The sequence below is a fragment of the Chroicocephalus ridibundus genome, chromosome 13, assembly GCF_963924245.1.
Source record: "Chroicocephalus ridibundus chromosome 13, bChrRid1.1, whole genome shotgun sequence".
In the NCBI taxonomy this organism is placed as follows: Eukaryota; Metazoa; Chordata; class Aves; order Charadriiformes; family Laridae; genus Chroicocephalus; species Chroicocephalus ridibundus.
The window spans coordinates 10,958,127-10,979,449 of record NC_086296.1 but is presented as its reverse complement, the minus strand read 5'-3'; the positions used below and the strand labels follow the sequence as shown (position 1 = coordinate 10,979,449).

General features: G+C 40.2%; 2 protein-coding genes across 7 annotated transcripts in view; both read right to left on the bottom strand.

The window, feature by feature from the left end:
* Positions 1–14,445, bottom strand: part of CABIN1 (calcineurin binding protein 1) — a 123,391-nt gene extending 108,946 nt beyond the window's left edge. For 3 of the 6 annotated variants that reach the window (XM_063350899.1, XM_063350894.1, XM_063350898.1), the window contains exons 1-17: positions 14,315–14,445; positions 13,692–13,802; positions 13,079–13,218; positions 11,362–11,426; positions 10,824–10,916; positions 10,367–10,480; positions 10,058–10,192; positions 9,638–9,818; positions 8,557–8,686; positions 7,552–7,701; positions 6,170–6,462; positions 4,922–5,090; positions 4,343–4,479; positions 3,734–3,951; positions 1,800–1,878; positions 1,366–1,553; positions 39–188 (exon numbers count right to left, since the gene is read on the bottom strand). In XM_063350899.1, coding sequence (XP_063206969.1) covers positions 39–188; positions 1,366–1,553; positions 1,800–1,878; positions 3,734–3,951; positions 4,343–4,479; positions 4,922–5,090; positions 6,170–6,462; positions 7,552–7,701; positions 8,557–8,686; positions 9,638–9,818; positions 10,058–10,192; positions 10,367–10,480; positions 10,824–10,916; positions 11,362–11,364 — 2,040 coding nt within the window. In that variant the 5' untranslated portion in view covers positions 11,365–11,426; positions 13,079–13,218; positions 13,692–13,802; positions 14,315–14,445. The remainder of the gene's footprint in view (positions 1–38; positions 189–1,365; positions 1,554–1,799; positions 1,879–3,733; positions 3,952–4,342; positions 4,480–4,921; positions 5,091–6,169; positions 6,463–7,551; positions 7,702–8,556; positions 8,687–9,637; positions 9,819–10,057; positions 10,193–10,366; positions 10,481–10,823; positions 10,917–11,361; positions 11,427–13,078; positions 13,219–13,691; positions 13,803–14,314) is intronic. The other 3 variants (XM_063350897.1, XM_063350900.1, XM_063350895.1) reach the window with 2 other exon arrangements.
* A 2,576-nt stretch (positions 14,446–17,021) lies between these two features.
* On the bottom strand, positions 17,022–19,726 carry LOC134523023 (D-dopachrome decarboxylase). The gene is made up of 3 exons (XM_063351402.1): positions 19,551–19,726; positions 19,303–19,478; positions 17,022–18,483 (listed from the first exon to the last, which is right to left on the bottom strand). Exons 1-3 carry the CDS (start codon positions 19,656–19,658, stop codon positions 18,411–18,413), a joined length of 357 nt encoding a protein of 118 aa, XP_063207472.1. The 5' UTR covers positions 19,659–19,726; the 3' UTR covers positions 17,022–18,410.
* Between the last annotated feature and the right edge of the window lie 1,597 nt (positions 19,727–21,323).

Genomic DNA, 21,323 nt, shown 5'->3' with positions numbered 1-21,323 from the left:
TCTATAGTAGGAGAACACACCTGCAAATTAATTCTTACCTCTTCTAAAGAGACAACAGAATCCACATGTAGATTAGGTAACCGTATTACAATGCTGCATTCATTGCCAGCTTTAGCTTGCATTGTAGTGGAGCTTTGGAGCATTTCAGTGCAGATATCATAGTTTTCGAGTGCCTGTTCCATGTCTCCCTACAGAAACAGTACAGAGGAAAACAAACAAACAAAAAACCCTAGAGTCCTGTCTGCAGCAAGGGTTTCTAAAGCATGTAGAAAACATTTAAATTCAATGCAGGCACTGCCAGTGTGATTACTGCACATCCTCCCAAATAAAAACCAAATCCAATTGACAATCTCAAATTAAAATAAAGATTAATATGGATTTTGAAAGATTAAAATGGATTGCTAAAATCCCTTTCCTTTAAAAACATGGAAAGGCAAAACAGTAGAAATAAGTCTTCCATTTCTGCCAGTAAAAACATTGAGTCAAGAAACATTCTTATATTCTGCAAAGTGAGTGCATTCTACTCGCTCTGGCCAACTGAAGTAGATACTGAAGTTGAGTGGTCAGGAGAGGAACGCAAGCTACACAGGCAAAATATAACTGTATACCTAAAGAAAAAATGGCAGTATCCATATAGGAACTTTCAATTTTCCTCAAGTCAGTTCATCAGAAAGGAATCCTTATATGCAAAAAATAAAAATGGAAGGGACTGGTTAGGCCACACTTATGAAACTGACTCATATTATTAGTTGACAATTGACTTAAACATAATTGACACATACACAAACTCTTTGATGTCCTGAGGAAACAACACTTGGAGGGGAAAAAAAGTCTGGGATCAAATAATATTTCTTTCAAATTATTCCCTTAGTGATATGTTCAAAACCCTCTGTTTCAAAATCTGCATATTAATTTAAATGTCTCCAAAAGAACCATGCTACCTTGAAAAAGCAGAGGGGAGAGTAATTAAACATACTGTTGGCACCAGTCGAAAGCTGCATTTTGGAATGTCTGTGACTTTGATAGTACCCGCTTGTCCAGGTCCCAAAAAAATCCATGTTCTGCAGCTACATAATATTACTCCAAGTAATTTTGATCCAAATATATATTTTTTTAAGCTGAACACAAGCTAATTTAAACAGATTTACACATTAAACATATGAAATATTAGCTTAGCATGTGAGACCTACTTCACTGCCACCTCTACCCTTAGGGATAGTCAATTATATTAAAGAGTAAAATGAAATCACTATGGTTTGAGATTATTTTATCCACATGCTTAAATGAGCTGAGATTCCCAAATCTGAACAACATCAATTTTAATTTGGGAAAAGTTTTATTTATTAAATCAAACTTAAAACAAACCTGCAGTGCTAGAAAGCGAGCTTTCAGCCAATACACCCGAGTGACAAACTCCATCCAGCCTTCCTCAAATAAATCTCGCTGCGAGGATGCAAACGACAGCTGCAACAGGTCTCCCAAGAAATGAGTTCCTGGGAAGTCAGGACCAAATTTTCCATTCACAGAGACAGCAGGGCAATTTCGTGGAGAAACTGCAAATCAATTAATTACGTTTTATCATAAAGTTACTAGCATCCCATGAAAAAAGTCACATATCTTAGTATTTTAAAAGTACTTATCTACTTTAAGGCAAACAACTGATAGACCAATAAAACAGAGAACTGAAAGATATTCATTAAGAAAAGATAGCTCTAAAAATCCAACAAATTCCTGGAAACATTTCTTCATATACCTTGAGTGTTTTTAAGAGTCCGAAGAAAGTAACATCCAGTTCTTACCTGTAGAGCTCTTCCCTTTCGTCAGTAGCCACTGATCTAACTGGAGTTCCATGCAAGAAAGGCTCATCAACATCATATCCTTCAGAAAAAGTACAGAGATATCAAAAAAGAATACAAAGGAAGAAATATATAGAAGAATAAAAAAAAAAATACACCAATAAATTTGCAATTTATTTCAAAGAAAACCTTCATCTTGTCCTCTTGCGATTTCTATTCCCAAGCTATAACTACTTCTTCCTCCGTCTAAAGGTGTATAATAGCATTTACAAATCAACATGTACAAAACAAACAATACTTAGAAAGAGCATCAGAAAACAATAAAAATCTCAGCTCATAGAAGGTAGTCACAACAGCATTGCCTGATGTTAGAAAAAAGTGACATCCTTATTTTTGTATCTGTCTGAGATAAAACTGTATTAAATTGCTAAATCATGCTAAAAGCATGTTCCCAGAATACAGTAGAAGTACTGATATTTGAGAAATAAAAAGTCTATATCCTATAATTTTTTCAGTATTTATCTCCATGACACTGAGTATGTACCATAGTCTTATCAGTTTATTAATGCTTGCTGGATAAAGTTCAGGAGTATATTAAAAATCACATCACCATGGATCTCTGCCAGGTAGTTTTGTGCAGCGAAGAATAGACTATTTCCTGATAAATTCACAGTAATAAGGGCTACAGGGCCAGCTATAAAAAAACAGGTCCTTGTGAAAAGATTCTGAAGTCCATATAGCTTACCAGAATAGCCCTTTACAATCTTAAAAACCCAAATTTATTACGCCCAGGATAGCTTGCAGATCAAGTTTAAAATAAATTCAAGGATGAAAGAGAATAGACGAGCATGAGGACAGTGATTTTTAATAGTATAGCTACAAAGTCTTGACTTTTTAAATTTTACATACAAGCAAGCAGTTATGCAGTCATAATGAGACCCAAGGGAATACATTTATAAATACATTTACATTTGTTTAAAAACGGGTATGTATACATGAAAAATATACTGAAATACAAAAGTCACAGGATGTATAAAAAATTTAACATCTGCTACATATAATACTTTTGTTTGATTTATAAACTAAGTGAATGGAACATAGTTTACAGATTTTATTTTTCATTTGCAAAAAAAGTAGAAATACTGTTGATCCGACAAAAAATATTTCAAACTGCATACCAAAGTCATGAAAATGAATGCACATTGCTAACACTGAAAATATAACATAGGCAGGCTCAGTGGACAAGAAGTATCAGTACTGGTTTTATAATCCAAGAAGAATCATGTTGTATCACAAAGCCCTTTTAACATTAATTTCATGACCTTAACTTTTTTTCTGTTTGCATTTGTGAAATCTACAGATTTATAAAGGCAATAAAATGGTGATGCTGGGGGGATGGTGTTGGTTTTGGTTTGGTTTTTTTGTTTGTTTGTTTTCGGTTGGGTTTTGTTTTGTTTTACTGTAAATTGCAGGTTATTTTAAAACTAAACTGTATTTACTCTATGTAGAGCAGAAATGCTGACCCTCAATCAGCCAGTGTGAACAGAGCAGCCTCTCTACTCACCTGATGGCAAAGCAAAACTTTGTGTCGTATCAGAAACAAATGGAGGGAGGAAAGAGCAACACCAGTATAAAGGAGTAAAATATATTTATGGTTACAGTATTCATATTATGTCTATATGCATGTGTATATATACACACACGTATAAGGTACACTTGCATATAGGATCACCCAGGTATGCTCAGGAGCTCAGGAACAAAGTGTTATGCGATCTGCAGCATACCACAGTTTGTGAAAATGCAACAGTCAGGAGAAGCAGCTCCTCAGACAGAGCTAAGTAAAACCTACATCTAATTGCTGGATTTCAGTTAGGTACTTCTGGTACCTTCTGGCAACACAGCAGCAAATAGAAGTACAAGGAAAAGTGTTTTCTTACCTTGATATGCTGATTACTTGAGTCCCTCAGTAATGGATTGGGAAGACTGCTACTATGCTTTCTCCAGCTATTATAGATACTAAGGACCACCTCACACAAGCCAGGAGGCCACTTCACTAGGAACTTTTGGCTGATGACTTTTAGGTATCTCATCATCAGCTCCAAGATCCCACCATTGTTCAGGTTATCCAGCAGGAATTCATGAACGTCCTGTTTTTCTAGAAAGCAGATAAACACAAAGCCGTTATGTGTTTAAGGTTAAGGCAGATCATAACTTGAAACAAGTATCTTTCAACAGTGTTTTATGCACTAATCTTGCAGCAGTTCTCCTGTGTTGCATACATGCTGAATTAAGTTATTGTATTCCAATCTGTTTAAATGAGAAACTCCACACAACAGAGCTCTTACATATAGTAATTAAGCAGATTTTAAAAAAAAAAAAATCACACCTGTTACCAACTGAGATATTTCTATGCTCTAAAATTATACTTTTTAAAATAACATATACTTCTGTACCTTCTAGATATGATAGGAAAATGCAGAAAATATAAAAGCATCCAATATGGAAGAAACAAGAGAGAAAGAATGGGTTTCTAATGAAATCCTTACCAGATTCCATAAATGTTGTAGAATCAAATGACATTCTATGTGGTCCAACGTGCTGGAAATTCTCCTCTTTGATCTCTGACTGAACCTCATAGTTATTGAAAGGGTCCTCCTCCTCCTCTGGGTCTAATTTCCTTAATCTGTGTGAAAGAGGGGCAAAAACCATAGTATCAACAAAATCTTCATTTTTTCTTTCACTGAAACCTAAACATGGCACACTGTGCCTATTTTAACAGTGAAAGTACATTAACTGAAGCAAATTCAGAGATTTACATCCAGTTTCCAAATTTTGTACAAACCAAGATTACCTCATTTATCTTATCCATTTTGACATCTGCATTGTCCTCTAATTCAGTTTCACATTAATAAAAGCTTTCTTATTTTTCAATTAGTTTTTAATAATTTTCACTAAAAACAGTTTCATTAAATTTATGAGAAGACACGGCATCACATCTGCTTCAAAAAAATAACATGGGTCTACTGGTTTTAAGGTTGAGGCATATAATTCAAACAAAACCCCCAACAGCTTCTTCTACTTAGCTCTTGATACTCTCCTAATGAAAAGTTATTGCTGTACAGTACCTGGAAGGAAGGAATTTCACCAACAGTTCTTGAAAGTCAACCTTCTCCTCTTTCTTACACTTGGTGTTCCGGACTCTAGCAGATCTCCTTTTTGCTGTTTCACCACTGTCTTCTGTAATTCTCCTTCGTTTCACACCTTTCTTAGATTTATCACCTGCAGATATGTCACCTAGAAACAGAATTAAAAAAAAAAAAAGAAAAAAAAAAGAAAAAAGAAACACCAACAGATTAAATTGCCAAACAAAAAGTAGATGATCTTTTTTACTTAAAAAAAACAAAACCACAACTTATTGGTGGCTGACACTTACTTTTATTCTACAGCAACATTTGAGATTCATTGGTTTCCTTTTGAAGACCATGTCATAAATTTAAAAATCAACTTAAAAAAATTAAAAAAATCACTATAAACTGGCTATGGCATTTTATATAAAAATGCTGTGTGAGGCAAGAAGCAGACTCACTGGAAATTCTGCATTTCATTATTCATTAGGATTCATTATTTTAGTCTTCAAGAAGCTTCCGAAATAGGAATCAGAAGACTGCCTTTAACTCCAGAAACACCTGTAAATTCCCATGAATATCAACAAAATACTGGTAACTCCTTGTTAGTCATAGATATGTAAATACATATACAGTTACAGCATAAAATATTCAAACCTCTTGCTACAGACTTCAAATAAATATAGCTGACAGTTTGGTTCTCTCATATGTTAAAGTTACATATGAGCAGAAGAATAATCCAGCCACCTTTTTCTATGACAGCTCATTCACTCTAAGGAGCTCAAGACTCTTCAAAACATTAAAAGGTTGATACCCACCACTGCTGGAATGGAGCTACAATCCTTCTAACCTTAAAGACTGAAAAACTGAATTATGAGTCAACAGCACAAAACCAGAAGAGGGCAGATATTCCTGCACTGGAGTGCAAGAACAACAAATCAACCCGACTCTCGATTCCATTAGATAGGAAAGTAAAAGTCCACTGTCCTGAACACTTGTCCTATGGCTTAGTCAGGAATCAATGATTTTCAGAGAGTTTAGGTGGCCTTCCTTTTCTAATGTGAAGGGTTAACAGAACTTAATTTTATAGAGTTCCACTTCACTTTTTCTACCAGATGTTATATAAATGCTGAAAAGGTTCTGAGTCCACTAACATGCAGTTTAGAGACAGTATTTCCCAACGAATTCTCTAGTGCTTTTATTACCCAGATAAGTAGGAAAGATATCTTGAATCTTAAACTGAAGTACCTTGCTCACCTACAGTAGCTCCTGGTTCCAATGAATTCTGACTGTGACTTGGAAAGTTGGGTGTTGTTGGAGTATAAGGTAATACAGGTTCCGGCACTGGCACCACTGGATTAGTGCTGACAGGAATTGGCTGAATAACACTGACAGGAGCGGACGTAGGAGAAAGAGTCAAATGTTGAACTGGGTCTCGGTATTCTGAGAGATCAATTCTCTTTCCCAGACTGGGTCGAGGAGGATCACATGTTGTGAGGTGGTGATACATGGCAAGTAAAGCTTCTCCTAAACACTTCCACCTGCATATGGAAACACAATAGCATCACAACTTCATTAATTCTTATCACATTATTTTCTAAATTATATTTACAAACCTAGCAGCATTTAACATTGTTTTCTCCAACAGCTTAGAGGTAGGAAGAGCAGCTTTTCAGTGGGAAAGGAATACACATTTGAGTGTCAAAATCTGTCCCACAACTAGAAAAGATGGAGAATATCTTTCTGTATTTCCTGTCATATGGACCACTGACAATTTCAGGCCTGGAACAGAGGTCCTTAGGAGCTTTCCTTCTAGAATACACCACTCAGAAAAACAAGAACAAAATGTGGCAGTCAGCAAGTTTTCAGGAGGAAACTGGTGAGTTGGTTGCAGTAGGAAGGAAATGGGAATCAATAACTCACCTATCTCAAAAAAAAGCCTCTAACAAAAAAAGGCCTATGGAGTAGCTGAGGAAATTACTCTATACTGAACCCTAAAAAAGGTAGTGTCAGAGGAGCCATTTTCAGGTTCTGCATTCAATCGACGATTAAAAAAAAAAAATCTCACCCTTATCCACGAGTAGAAGCAACTTCTCTGCAATAGGACATACATGCAGAGCCCACTAATATTCCAGAAAAATATGTCCAATAAAAAACCAAAGCAAAACCCAATCCTTTATGCCTTAATAAAGACATATAAAACAACTTGTTAGTATCCTTATATATTGTTGCAAATAAAGAACTGTAATTTGTTTCCCAGTTTCCATCATCCCAATAGTAAAAACATTTTTAAAAAGCTAAACTTACTTTGAAGTTCATGTACAAACTAGTCATCTATGAAAAAGCCAATAACTCAGCTGGAATGGCTGCCAAACCATTCGTCATGATTTTTTTTTTTTTTTAACATTACTGGTTTTAATTCAAAGGTTGAAAACTGATAGATACGGGGTTTATGCTAAAATCATAAGCACACCAAACCAACCTATAAACTCATAAAATATGAAAACACTGGGGGGTTTGTTTGTTTTTACAAGAAAAAAAAGCATTCTGAAGAAATCTGAAGTGCAACACGGTTGTCAGCAAAAGGTTTCAGAGAAACCTTTTAAGGAAGGGAAAATATGAAGACGTACGTGAAAAAGGGAATTGGCTGGACCAGTCTGAGGTCTGGTTCTCTGTCACGCACTAGCAGAGCTTGTCTTTTCTTACGTAGCTCCAGTGCTTCATCTATGATTCTTCCTGATTCAGCTGCACTCACGTTTACATTATGGATAGACATGTCACTAAGAAATAATAAGAAATGAAGACAAATTAAAGTTATTGTTTGTTCGTTCGTTTTTTTTGTTGTGTTTTTTTAAAAGCCTGGGGAGATTAATTTGATATCTTCCTATAATATAACAAACAGTGTTAAAACAAGCATTCAAATAACATTATTTTACAAACTTTATAGCATGCATATAGAAGCATTCACCATCCAAAATCTTTGTTCTGCCTTAAAAATTAAAAGATAAAGGAAGATTGTCCTATTCTGTTTTCCAAACACTGAGACATTAAAGGAAAGCAGGAAGTTTTGTTTTCTTTCCTGGACAGAAGTTTTTCATTCAGAAAACAATCGTATGGCTGAGAAATTCCTTTCATTCCAAAGTGCTATTTTGAGGAATTCATGTCATCAAAAATAAAATTTGGAGTTGAAAATTTTCTTGTAGACTCTAGGTATGAATTTTTGAAAGTGAAAAATAATCCACTTTTTCAGAGATATCACAATCCAGAATCAAAAAACAAGTGGCTTGGTTTGTTTTTTTCAATTGGGAAAAGAAAACAAAAATGAATGCTGCAGATATCAGCTGCCAGTAAGTAAAATAAAATGGAGGCAGATGACTACTAGAGATCTAGGTATGAAAATAGGTGAGCAGCAGCAGCAAATTGATTTTTTGCCTCTTCCTACCTCCCTCCAAAAGTAATTACTGAAGAACATTCTGTAAACAGCACCAACACTTAACATTGATTTATTATTTAGAAGGCAGATGAGCAAGATATTGTTAAAGCTTAAAGCATTATATCTCACCAGCTTTTCTGAACTCCCCCAAACCCAAAATTTAACACTCCAAATTCAGTATTTAGTATAAGATAGCATTCACCATTTGAGGAACATCCTTAAAGAATCTTTCCGGAGGCAAGGCTGCTCCTCAAAGATCTTCTCCTTCAGAACCAATCCTTTGCTATATAGACAGTCTTTTTCCAGAGCTTTGCAGATAAAATACAAACATGCTGACAGAGAAACAGAAATTGAATGGTCAATCACTGCTATGGTTCATTCAAAAGCTCCCATTTCTGGGCTGCATATTCACCACTGAATTCCAGCTAAATATGAATTTACATAAATTAGACCAATAGCTTTGTAACATGTCAAATAATTACATGCATACAGTGAAAATAACCTGTTATGTCTTCCCAAGTATTACATCCAGAAAAAGAATATAATTAAATTTGTTTAAACAAATTTTGCAGTACATCTTTTATTTACTTTCAAGACTCCATTCCTGCACAAAAGAAATTAGAATCATAAAGCAGAATCACAATCATTTACCATTTTCATGTAATCAAATGTCTTAACTGCAGATTCTACTAGTGTAACAAGCAATGTATTCCACCAGGGTTTCGCTCGCGTGGGCAATTAGGTACAGAGAATCAGGACCATTCCAGCAGTACAAAGCTAAAGGATCAGATTCAACACTTCTGACATCTTGCAACTTCTCTCCTAAACTTCCTTTGAATCAGTTTATCCACAGCATATTACTCAAATGTAAAATCTTAGGGTCAGCTGTATCAACTGTTCTAACTACAATTGATCATACTAGGCTATGAATTGGACTGTAGTTTTATACTCAAGTCCTGGAACTATGTAGCTGGAAATGACTAGAAAGAAAAAAATCAACATACACTGAAAGGCAAGAGAACAGTCTACAGGGAAACTTTGCAGAGGGTCTGATTTAAGAGACCACAGACATTTATTTGTAGGGTAACCAGAATTGATACAGACCTTCATACCTTATAATGAAATAAAAAAAAACCCTACCATGAAGTAAAAGTCTTTATCATACCCTAAAGTACTGCTTACATAAGATACACTTTCTCCTATATGACTGCATCATTACAATTTTTTACCGATGTGTAAAATTACACATACCTTGAGAATTTTTTTTGGTGTACTGTACTTACTTGTGTAGTCACTGAGTGTGTACAAGATTGTGATAAGGTTATCTAAACAAGGCCAGTGATCAGGATTACACCTGAGACCTTCTTCAAAAGCATGACGAGCCAAAGGTAGGCGGATTAGTTTTATTGCCACGCGACCAATTTTATACCATAGGTTGACATCAGTAGAGTCTAGCATTACAGCCTAGAAAGCATAACAAACAACATTATTCATATTTCAGACGCACATATACACTTGTCTACAGGGATTGGCACTGCTTTAGTTTGACTGAATGGTGGCCCAGTTATATCACATGTAACACCAGGTAGTACACAGAATTCAGATATACATTTAAATGACAGATACTGAAAGGTGTACATCTATATTTTAGCAAGTTTTTGCAAATATTGAGGCTACGGTCTTTTATATCAGCTGTACTGTACCTCCAAATAAAACTCCATGGCTGTCTCTAAGTCATCCCTTTGTGCTGCCAGTTGTGCTAGATTTTTATAGGTGGAATATTTTAACATCAAGCCTGGATGTTTCAGCCCTTCTTTCTCATCACCAGAAAGAACTGCCTACAAATCATAAAATAAATGCAATACAAGCATTAGGAGTTAGACAAGTAAAAAGAACAGCAAACAACTTGCCAATTGATAACACTGACATTTCTAATTAGCCAGTAAGAAATTAAATAATACAAAATATAATAAAAATAGTTTCTAGAGTTTAATTCCGTATAGGTCACTGACCTCTCGCAGAAGACGAATCTCAAGCAGCTCATGATAAGCTTTAGCAGACTCTTCAAATCGGTCATGTTTCTGAAGGTCCAAGGCTTTGTGGTACAAAGCAAAAGCTTCTGCTTCCTGCAGTTAAAAAAAAATTAGAACCTATTTTGTAGGGCAACTTTATTACATATACTTATTGCAATATACTAATATTTATTATGAATATCAGTGTTTTCACACTTTTAATACTTTCTGCTATATAGCAATTCACATACAGACTGTATGGCAGAAGATTAGCTTTCCTGACCAAATATAACTCATTTGAGTGAAGTTTTAGCTTGCTAAAGGAGGGTTCAAGAGATAAGATAGTAACACAACTTTCTTAAAAACAAAAAATTATGGTTGAACAATCTCTGCAACAAGAGAGGACAAAACTCCCATCAAGACAAAACTTCATTAAGAAAGTTGTGGTTTTACTTACTTGTGCTTCCTTTGTCTGTGTCTTATGACTTTTGAAGGTACCTTCGTAGTCATCCTCAATTGTGGAACTTGCATTCAGTGCTGCGATTCGAATCTAGAATGGCAGTCAAGATGCAACAAGAAATGTTACATCTACTTGTGTCCCAGTTTCACTTTGCAAACTGGATTTTTCTCCTTTTTTTTTTTTTCTTTTAAATTTACTTGGTGAATGGAAAATACTGAGAGATCTCTAAGTAAAGTTACAAGAACTGTAACAAATTTAGTCATTGCTAATTGAAAATAATAAAATATCAAAACAATTTCCCCCCTGAAATCAGCTAAAACAAACAAAATTTCAAGTGTCTTGCAAGCAACAGCTTCCCTAGAACAGACATGTGCATTACAGTGATTTTTTTCCAATTCTTAAATATACCAGTAACTACAATCACTCCAAAAGCAATGTTCTCATTACGTCAATTTATTCTGAGTCCTGGGGAAAGAGAAAATTTTCAGTTTTATTTTACCAAAGCATCTCAAAAAACATCCCAATAAGCCCTTACCATGTTCACAGCTATTCACACTGTCTTTCTCCAGGATTAGGAGGAAGGGCCTAACACAAACAGGTCTGGAAAGCAAACAGGATTAGCATATTTATTCTGTCCATAAAGAAAGCATTCACAAGTAAAAGACAGACTGGGAATACTTTAATCAATAACTAATTAACTGTCCTGTGTCACCACCACCCCACACGAAAAGATAAACTGCCCTACCACACATGCCCTACCACACAGGAACAATAACATTAAAGTGAATTTTAACAGAAAATAAAATACAAAGTTAAGGACATTCATTACTTCAGGATGGCTTTCAAAATGCTAGTCCTGGGGGTGAAGGGAGCGTGAAAGTATTGGCAATTTAATTATAGCTATAAGGTTATTCAGGTACCATATAATATTTAGTAAACATACATTATTTTAACAACACTACAACATGAACCCCTTTAATGACAAAAGCTAAAATGAAAAAAGCTTCTTGAACACTGACGTTTTATGAGCATGAATCACTATAACTCATGAGTTTATCTTCAATTACTTTAAAAAAAATTATGGAAGTTTTCCTGCACCTTTTAACTATAGCACAAACCAGAGTGCTCTCTCACCTCTAGGAACCACAGCACCTACAAATATTTACAGAACAGGAAAGAAAAAAAAAAAAAAAGGAAAGTTATCCGTGTCAGACTGACTTTGCAGCAGGCCATAGTGGCCAGTCAACCCATTGCTCAAAATGCTGTCTGCACCTGGAAAATCCACTGATTAAAAGTGTTTTCATTACTGCTACCTGGGCTAGAATAGAATCAGCGTTTATAATACAGTTGTCTTTTCTGAGTATGTTGGCCAACTTCTACAGACCACCTCTCATGCCAAACCAAGTTATAGCTACTGCATATGCACTTAAATCTATTAGATTTACGCAAACAAAAGAAACTGAACTTTTACTAACTGGTATTTCTTCATTCTGATGGAAGGATACTAATATTTCCAGTCTTTTTATCACTGACAAAAAGTTTAAAGCAGAAAATACACATTTATAATCTGTAAGTCATTTTTCCTCATAACTAAACCCATAATTTATAATCTATTAACTGTTTGAGACATTATATTAGTGAAGGCAAAAAATATGAGAGAGTTCTGAGCTGAGTTTTTAGAAAAGCTTCACTGCTATGTGATAAAACCTTCCCATCAACTCAAACAAAAAGATGACACATGCAAGACAGGCTAAAAACAGTCTTTAATATTGGAAACCACGTTAATAGAAGAGTAAGTCCAGAATTAACCACAGCAGGAAGCAGTGTGAGTTCTGAAGTACAAGCTGAATTAATTTATACATCATCATGATTAGTTGTGCATGCAGAGAAAATAATGCTTTGACAGGAATTTCATTCATTCAGCAATGATGCTTTGCCTACACATGCACCACTTACTTTACTCACTTGCAGCTAAATCAGACTGACAACTGCACAGCAATAAAGCATTTTTCTCTTTAAGTCACTAAATAAACATTATTAAAACCTCAAATCTCTTTCAAGACAAGGATTCCTTGTCTACTTTGCATAGGAAGAAAATATATGCGCAGAGATTAATGGTTATCTCTTTCAGAAATATTGAACGCCCCAGGTTTTGACAGCAAATGCAGACGTTTGAGACATCTAAATAAATAAGACTGTATGATCCCAAAGCAATTACATATTTAAATTGAGTCTTTTTTAAGTTTACTTACAAATGCACCTATATTCAGAAATATGCTCAAGTCTTTTGCTGAATCCACATAATCTTGCTCAAGATGGCAGAGGACGTCAACAGGATAGAGACTACAGTCAAGAGTTTACTTCCGTGGTTAGACTACCAGCAAAACTGCAACTACAGAAGAGGTGGGGAAACAATTTTAATTCTACTTTTTATTTATACAGAAAGCTTGTAACAAATATTTGGCAGCTCTCCTATCTGCTGCTCACAAGCAGAGAGAGCATAGCCTAACAGAACAGTATAATGCTTTTGAAAAACAGGGCAAGCATATTGCCTCCACAGAGCTTTGAAATCGGTGTGTCGGGCAGGTGGGGGGTCGTTTCATTTATTTTTAAACCAGGCATTGTAACTGGTTGCAAATCTAACTGTGGACTGAGTTACAATAGTGTCATAACATCTAGGAATTAAGTATGTCACTACAAGCTCTTTCTGAGGAACACAGCTCCACCAATTAGGTAGGAAAAAAATAAAATTAGTCTTTAATATAAAGTATTACAAACTTGTTTAAATTTTTTCAGTTACAGGAGTATCTCAGCTGTAAGTCTGGGTCTATGACAGGCGAGCACATCCTCAAAAGGCAACAATACCTCCGTAAAGCCTTTTGCCTTCAAATCTTATCTTCTTTTATCTTAGTAGTTCAAAACTTAAGGAAAACTTCAAATATCAGCTCTTGTTCCCACAGCTTTTGTGAGTCTCAACTGCAAAATAAGAAACAAAGGGAGTGACCTAGACTTTCCTGGCTTTTGTTGCAGTACTTGGGATCCATACACTGCAAATACACATTTGTTTAAAAAACAAACACACAAACAAACAAAAAACCAACAAAAAAACCCAAACAAACCCTCTTTTTTTTTCTTTTGTTTTGGGTTTTTGCTTTTAACATTGCAAAGATCACCTCCGCCGCATTTTTGCAAAAGCCGTTTTTCCTGAAACACGGTAACTTTGCGCGAGGAGGAGCGGGGACGCCCCTCACGTTGCTTCCCAAGCTCCCCTCCCCGAAGGGTGGCACAAAGGGCCGGGAGGAGGCGGGAGAGGGAAGGGAGCCCACGTTCGCCTCTGCCCGTGGCTCGGCGCAGGGGAGCAGGCGAGGCTCCGCCGCCTGGGGCCGGGCTCTGGCAGCCCTCGCCGACGGGCCGCGACAAGGGCAGGGTCAAAGCCCCGGCAGCCCCTCAGGCCCCGCTACGGGGCCGGGGGCGGACGGGAGACTCACCTCGCAGGGCCGCCCCCGGGATGCCGGCGCTGCTCCCGGACCGGCTCCCTCAGGCGAGCGGCGGCTCCCCGGAGAGGCGGCCTCACCGGCGGTCTCCACAGCAACGCCCCCGAGCCCCCGGAGCCCCGCGCGCCAATAAAGGGGCCGCTCATTGGCCCAGGAGCCGCCCCTTAGACAGCCAATGGGAACGCTGGAGACAGGGAGGTGGGGAGGGGCGGGCGAGAGTTGAGGCCTCTGTGAGGGGTGTGTGTGCAATGGCTTAAATAAATTGCAGATTCGCTTTTTAATGGGCCTGGAAATCATCCCAAAGTTAATGGTTTTCCCTCAAACTTGCTGTGGTGCTTTAGATGGGAACGTGCTTTTATGCCCCTGGGCGTTAGGGGAGGCATCCCTGCCTGGTGGTGGCAGGACGGTGTGAGGCAGTGATCCAAGCAAAACAGTGACAGCTTCTGCTGGGAATCATTTTATTTAAATGTAAGGTGATCATATGGCAGCGAGTCTTGAAGAAAAGGTGTGCCATCTGCAGCCCGATGTGAGCCCTCCTGGTGCCCGCACTGAGTCAGGAGAGACTGAGCAGAGACTGACCTCCGAGGGCATGCTCCGGCCTTGCCCTGTCTGTAGGATAGACCCACATGTTTAAAGACACCCTTTGTTACAACAGGACACATCACACTGATGAAGTTAAGCTTGTGCTTCAGCATTTTGCTGAATCTGCGTTTAGCACTATGAAGAACAGTCCTCTTTGTCCGGAATATATGAACTCCGGCATCCCATTTCTGGGAGAAAATAATCATAGAATCGTCTAGGTTGGAAGGGACCTTTCAGATCATCTACTCCAACCATTCACCTAACACTGACAGGACCATCGCTAAACCATGTCCCTCAGCACCACGTCTACCCATCTTTTAAATACCTCCAGGGATGGCAACTCCACCACTTCCCTGGGCAGCCTGTTCCAATGCTTGACAACCCTTTCAGGGAAAATTTGTTCCTAATATCCAGTCTAAACCTCCCTTGGTGCAACTTGAGGCCATTTCCTCTTGTCCTATCACTCTTTCCATCATGACAACAAGAACAGGGTTGCCATGAACAGCAGCAGCACACTGTTGTGCTTGGAGAATTAACTTCCAAAGCTATGGCGATTCTGTAATACTTTTCTGTCAGTATTGCCCTTCAGCCTCCTCGGCGCCTCGCTTCTGTAAATACACAGAAAGATTGTCTGCAGTTCAAAGGTTTGAAGCTAGGAAATGGTTACAGAGTGTTCAAAATTGGGTCGTTACCTTTGAATTTGCAAATATGCCTATACAGAGTTCTCAAACAACAGAGGTCATTTCTGTGAGCAGAAATATTAGTTAACCTTAGGAGGTTAAGCCTGGGAAGTTACAGAGTCAGTACAACAGTAATAAGATCTACTGTAGTTGGGAAATACTAAATCCAGACATCAAGCAGCCTCCATCCCATGAAAGAGGGACAATCTGCACATAGCGTTCAAAGGAAAGGGATTTTATATTATTATTGCTGAGCCCTAGATAAGGGGGGTGTATCTGATTTTCTCCAACTAGGAAACATAAGCAACAGAGGTGTGAGAAAATGTTTCCCACTTCTGTTGGTTTGTGTGTGCGTGCCCTAGGGTGGGTTTCAAGGGCCTCCATAGCCCCTTTGCAGGTTATATTTCTTGAGCCTTTACATATTGCACAAACCTATTCTAACATTAGCTCAGTGGAGGAAAAATAGGCCGTCTCTTCCGATTGACATGAACATTAAAAGTATATTCAGCATCAGCAGTTTATGAAGGAAAACAGCCAGCCGCAAGCTCGTAGGACTCTCAGATTCCCATTCTGTGCTGACAGACCCCAGCAGCAAAAAAGTATCAGTTGGCTCAGACCGAGGCACAAACAATTCATAACAAAGTGATTCTTTGATTAATATTTTAACTGCTCTTACAACAAAACCTCAAAGTCCACGAACCATAGAATTCTCAAGATGGTCCTTGACCCAGCACTTTCACCGTCATTTTGCACTGTTCTAGGATGTTTTGTCAGATAACACCAGAATGCAGACAAAACAGGGAAACGAGTGGGAAAGTCACGCTGACAACCCATTTTATTCAGACATCTTTGTATGGGATACTCTTTTCCAAGCTCTCCTTCTCCTTCCTTATCTCTTCCTGCTCAGCTCTGCTGTGCTGGGAAAGTTGCTCCCAAGCAAGAGCCCACACGGGGAGCAGCCAAGGGTGAGGGGACGGCACCGAGTCTGCAGCAGTGCCTAGCAGTGGCCAACACAGCCCAAAAAAGGAGAGCTGGGGCACAGGGCAGAGCAGGGTTTCTCTAAAGGAAGCAAAGGCTTTGGCAAGAGTTTGTGCTTGTTCCTTCACGAGGTAGAAGGACCTCCAGGAAATGAGCCATCTGCAGATCAGAATTAAAGCGATATTATTTTTTGCATTTCAGAGTATTTGCCTTCAAGTTGGCCAAGCCCTCTTGCAAAGCCAGAGCTGTCCACCCTCTTCCCTGCAACAGAGTACTCCTGATTACACGTTTGTCTCAAGACTCAGTTCACTTACCTGTTTGTTACTCAAGTTTCAAAAACTTTTAGTGGAAGAGACCTCCTGAGATAGCGCAGGGACCTGGGCAGCCATGATACTTGTCTCCAAGCACTGAGAGTCAAAAAACCCCAACACTATAAGCCAATAAACTGACACTTATCAAAAGAGGCTTTAATAAATTTTATTAATCAGATAATGTGTAGCATCCCTAGCCTGATACACAAATTTGTGTTTGGTATTATAGTCCTGACAGAGTCTGCAAACACAGATGATGTTTATTACGCATCGGGAACAACTAACTTCAAATGCTAAGTAGAAGGAATATTTTCAACTATCTTGAGACCTCAAGTCATAAATAAACTCCAGTGACAAAAACTCAGAATGACAGAGGAGTGCAGAAGCATCCTTCAGCCTTGCATTCCCATGGACCTCCATGTCCCAAGGGCATGCTCGCAGATCCTCTGAGCTCCATCTGCGACCTGACCAAGTCACAAAGTGGAAAGGAAACTGATAAATGTTTTCATTATCAGTGGAAGGCAAAGATAACATTATACATAAAAAGTACCATGCGTCAGTTCTAATAAAATGCCATGTGTATTCCAGTTATAAAGTGAGGGAGCATATGGGGCCTAAAAAAATAAAACACTTCCCTGCTGGGACAGTGAGCAGAAAACACCATCCACAGCACACAGTGAGATGCTGTATCACCCCAAAACTCCCTGTAACAGCAGGGGGAGTAAAGGTATTTTGAACAACTGAGTGAATGACAAGAATTAAAGCTGGTAGTGGCAGAACCTTCAAAATATTTTCCTGTGGCACAGTACAATTCTTCACAAGCGACTCCCTCCTCTACACGCTGTCATCTGCACAGAAACATTCAGCCGTGAAGATCTTGCTTGTGGACAAATAACACTTTGCAGGAGCAGCCACCAAGGGTAGCAATGGTAGAGCACAGAGCACAAAATCTGACATGACCCTTAAATAAACTATGATATAAAAGCATACACTCCCCTCCCAATAATCACCTCTCTTTCCAGAAAAGGCTTTTGGGGAGTTTGAAAAGAGAAGAATTTTACTCCCAGTTCTTCTTAGCCAGGCTGGGGCCCTTCTGCTGCCACAGGGAAACAGAAGGAAGGATCTTTCTGCCTTGCAAAGTATGAGGAAATCTGGATGAACCCAAGAACTTCGCTGTTGCTCAATAAAGCCAAATGTATTCTGGCATTAAATTTTTTGCTGCTACAAAAGAGATTTTTCTAGGCTCACATATGGCCATCACTAGACTGCAGTGGCTTAGCCACAGGCACCGGGAGAGCCTACGGGCTACAAGACAGGCTTGAGACAAAGATACTGAACTGTTTTAGTAAAATCAGTGCAGGTACAGATGATTGCCCCACTCTTGAGCATTGTACGCACAGGATGCAAAGACAAAAGTGAATCATACAAGTGAAGGTGCAGAGCTACACAGATTTGATCATAAGAGGAAACAAGTAGATGGAGCTGGTCATCTCTGGGTTGTCTTCATCATTGCTTTGTTCCAACCGGCTGCTTGAGGGATCACAGGAACGTCATGACTGTTCTGTTCTTGCCAATCTGCCAGGGCTCCAGTGGGTAAAAGCGGATGACAATCCTTTTTGGGTATAAGAGCACAAATAAAGTGGATGGGAAATGTTATTATTTTACTATTAAATATTATCCCTGCCCAGTTTGCAACAAGGTAGAAAATCTGCGCTAAGCTCTCGCTGGCTCACACTCCACAGTATTGATTTGACAGAAGCAAAGATAAGCTGCATACAAACAGGTGCCAGACTTCATCCACACAAACTGAAAAGCAGACTGAATTTCAACACTGTTTATATGGGACACTTGTCCATTTCTGAAGCACCCAAGCAGCTCAGAATCTTGTTGGGTATTTACCCTGACAGCAGGGACCCAAGAGGCAGGGACGTGCTCCCTGGGGGAGACGGGAAAATGGGGCAGAGAGGGGCATGGCTTACCTTCAGGAACAGCCTTCTTCCAGCATTTGGCATGGCGACCACACTGTGACGCTCTACCAGTTCCCACTGGGTTTTCCACCAGTTACACCAACTGGAACCACTCATCTTTAGAGAACAGTGTTTCCCAGACTGTACAGCGAGTGCCAACCAGTCCACAGTTTTATCTGGACCTAACTGTGCGTCTGTGATTCAGCACTCAATGTTTGCAATCTAGTCTTGGACATTTATTAGACCTGAATCTCATGGAGGGCCTGGAAAACTATGTCACCATCACTTTGAACACCTCTCTGTGCTTTAGTTTGCTGTGTGTCATGTAGTCACACACCACATAACCCTGACAGCAGAAGTGCTCTCCCCCTTCCCTGCCCCAGGGCAGCCACGCTGTCCTTGCCCCGAGGGCAGAGCCCCCGCTCCGGGCCCGCACTCGCCCCCCGGTCGGGTCCCGCACTCACCGCTCGGTGCCGAGGCCCAGCTGGGCCGTGAGGAAGTCGAAGAAGCGGGCGCTGTGCCGCTGGTTCTGCTCCGCCGAGCCCACCACGCCGATGGAGGAGACGAGCAGCTGGGCGCAGGGCTCGGCCGAGCCCGACACCACCATGGGCAGCCCGCTCCGCACCGTCACGTTCACCCTCTGCCGGCACAGGCACCGTCAGTCCCCGCCGCCCCGGCCCCGGCCCGGCCGCCCCCGGCCCCCCCCGCTCACCTCCGCCGGTTTGCCCAAGATGTCGGCGGCGGCGGCGCACAGCTCCTGGGCCAGCCCCGACGGCAGCCGCCCGGCCGGCAGGTTGGTTTCCAGCTCCACGAACGGCATGGCTCCGCGGCTCGGAGCACCCCCGCACCGCCTCCCCCTCCGCCTGCCCGGCGCGGCCCGGCCCGGCCCGGCCCCCGCTCCGCCCCCGGGGCCGCCCGGCGCGGGGCGGGGGGGGCAGCTGGAGCCTTGCGCCGTCCCCGCAGCAAGGCCGTGGGCATCTGGTCCTTCCAGCCGTTCCAGCCCCAGGACGGGCTTTGGCTTTTCTCTATTTTACCCCAATTGCATCGTCTGGCTTTCGGGGCTCTTGCTTTTAACCATGTGCATCGCTGCATATATATCATAATACATATCCATGTATTAGAGACTGGGAGAGCAAAAAAATCGCATCTCACCAACAGAAGGATAAAATAAGTCCTTACTGCCAGTGAGAAGTCTGTTTTGGTCACCACAACAGACACCTCCGTGCCTGTCTCGACAGGGCGGGTTAAGAACAGAACAGTGATCTCTCAGAACAACCAGCACTACAAGAAATTAAAAGACAAGTCAGAGAGGTTTATTTTGTTACCCTATATATAATTACCAAACTAGCTTCTGCAATCAGGACTTTGAGCTCCGAGGTTGATAAAAGTGACCCCAGCAGGCTGGCTCACAGGGACAGTCTAATCTACAGAGCAGAGGTGTCTAATGTACAGATGAGGGGTTTCTCAGAAGCTGAGCTATTGTCCAGTGAGCGTTACGTGCTCATTAACAGCAAACAGTTATGAACCAGATAGATTAAAAGGTCATCTTGTTTAAGGCACAGCACTGTTGTGAAAATTGGCCCTGTATAATGCCATTTTTTGGTTTTCTATGGTTCTAGACAATCCTAATGAAAACTGCTGGCATTGCTCATTTTTTGCTGGGGGAATTGCTTGGCCCTCACTGCTGCTAATGAAGACAATGCTGGCAGGAGCGGTGTGTACAACCCAGCCAGCAATAGGGCTGGAAGATTTCTAGAAGAGAGACTGTGAAGAGAGAGACCCAGCCGGAGAGGGGGGATGGAGAGGGGATGGGGCACGGCAGGCGGGCAGAGGGTGGCTGCTTGCGGTGGTAAGTGGTAATACAGACGGTCCCTTCAAATCCAGGAAAGCAGCAGCAGAAATAACCCAGGAAAACTGCTAGATTCCAGGGTAAATTTTGAGAAAGACATAATCCTGTAAATAGGAGAGATGATCCCAAGTTTGTCACTGAAATGAAGGCAGTGGGGGTACTCAGCCACCTTGCAAACCCCGGGTGCAAGCCCACCACTGCCTGATTTCTAGGAGTCATTGTCTCCAAGTAAGATGCCATTTAGGATCCATCTTTCTCTCTCATTCCTTCAAATACTAAAAATCCCTTCTAATTCCAAGGCCAAAAAACTCCATGTGACAAGAAACCAGCATATCAGAAAGCCTCCAAAAGGAAAAGAGAAGATTCAAATATCAGATATCCACAATTACAACAGGACATGGGGCTGTCACAAAATTTTTAATGATATGCATTGTTCTTTGCTCTCAGTGGTTCACCACATGAATGGCAGATTGTTCACGGACTCCCAGAGTTTTTAAACTATAGACATTTGTTTTATTGTTTCTGTCTTGGAACAGGCAATTAAAATGCTTGTAGGGGGATGAACATACCACCAAGAGAGGATACCACCAGCAGCAAGTATTCTCAAACAGGCTCAGCCTTTGGAAAATCATGGTA

Coding starts and splice junctions, on each gene's coding strand:
- LOC134523023 (XM_063351402.1), bottom strand. CDS start 19,658: ATGCCGTTCGTGGAGCTGGAAACCAACCTGCCGGCCGGGCGGCTGCCG. Junction 19,479..19,550: donor TCTTGGGCAAACCGGCGGAG/GTGAGCGGGGGG, acceptor CTGTGCCGGCAG/AGGGTGAACGTGACGGTGCG. Junction 18,484..19,302: donor CTGGGCCTCGGCACCGAGCG/GTGAGTGCGGGA, acceptor ATACCCAAAAAG/GATTGTCATCCGCTTTTACC.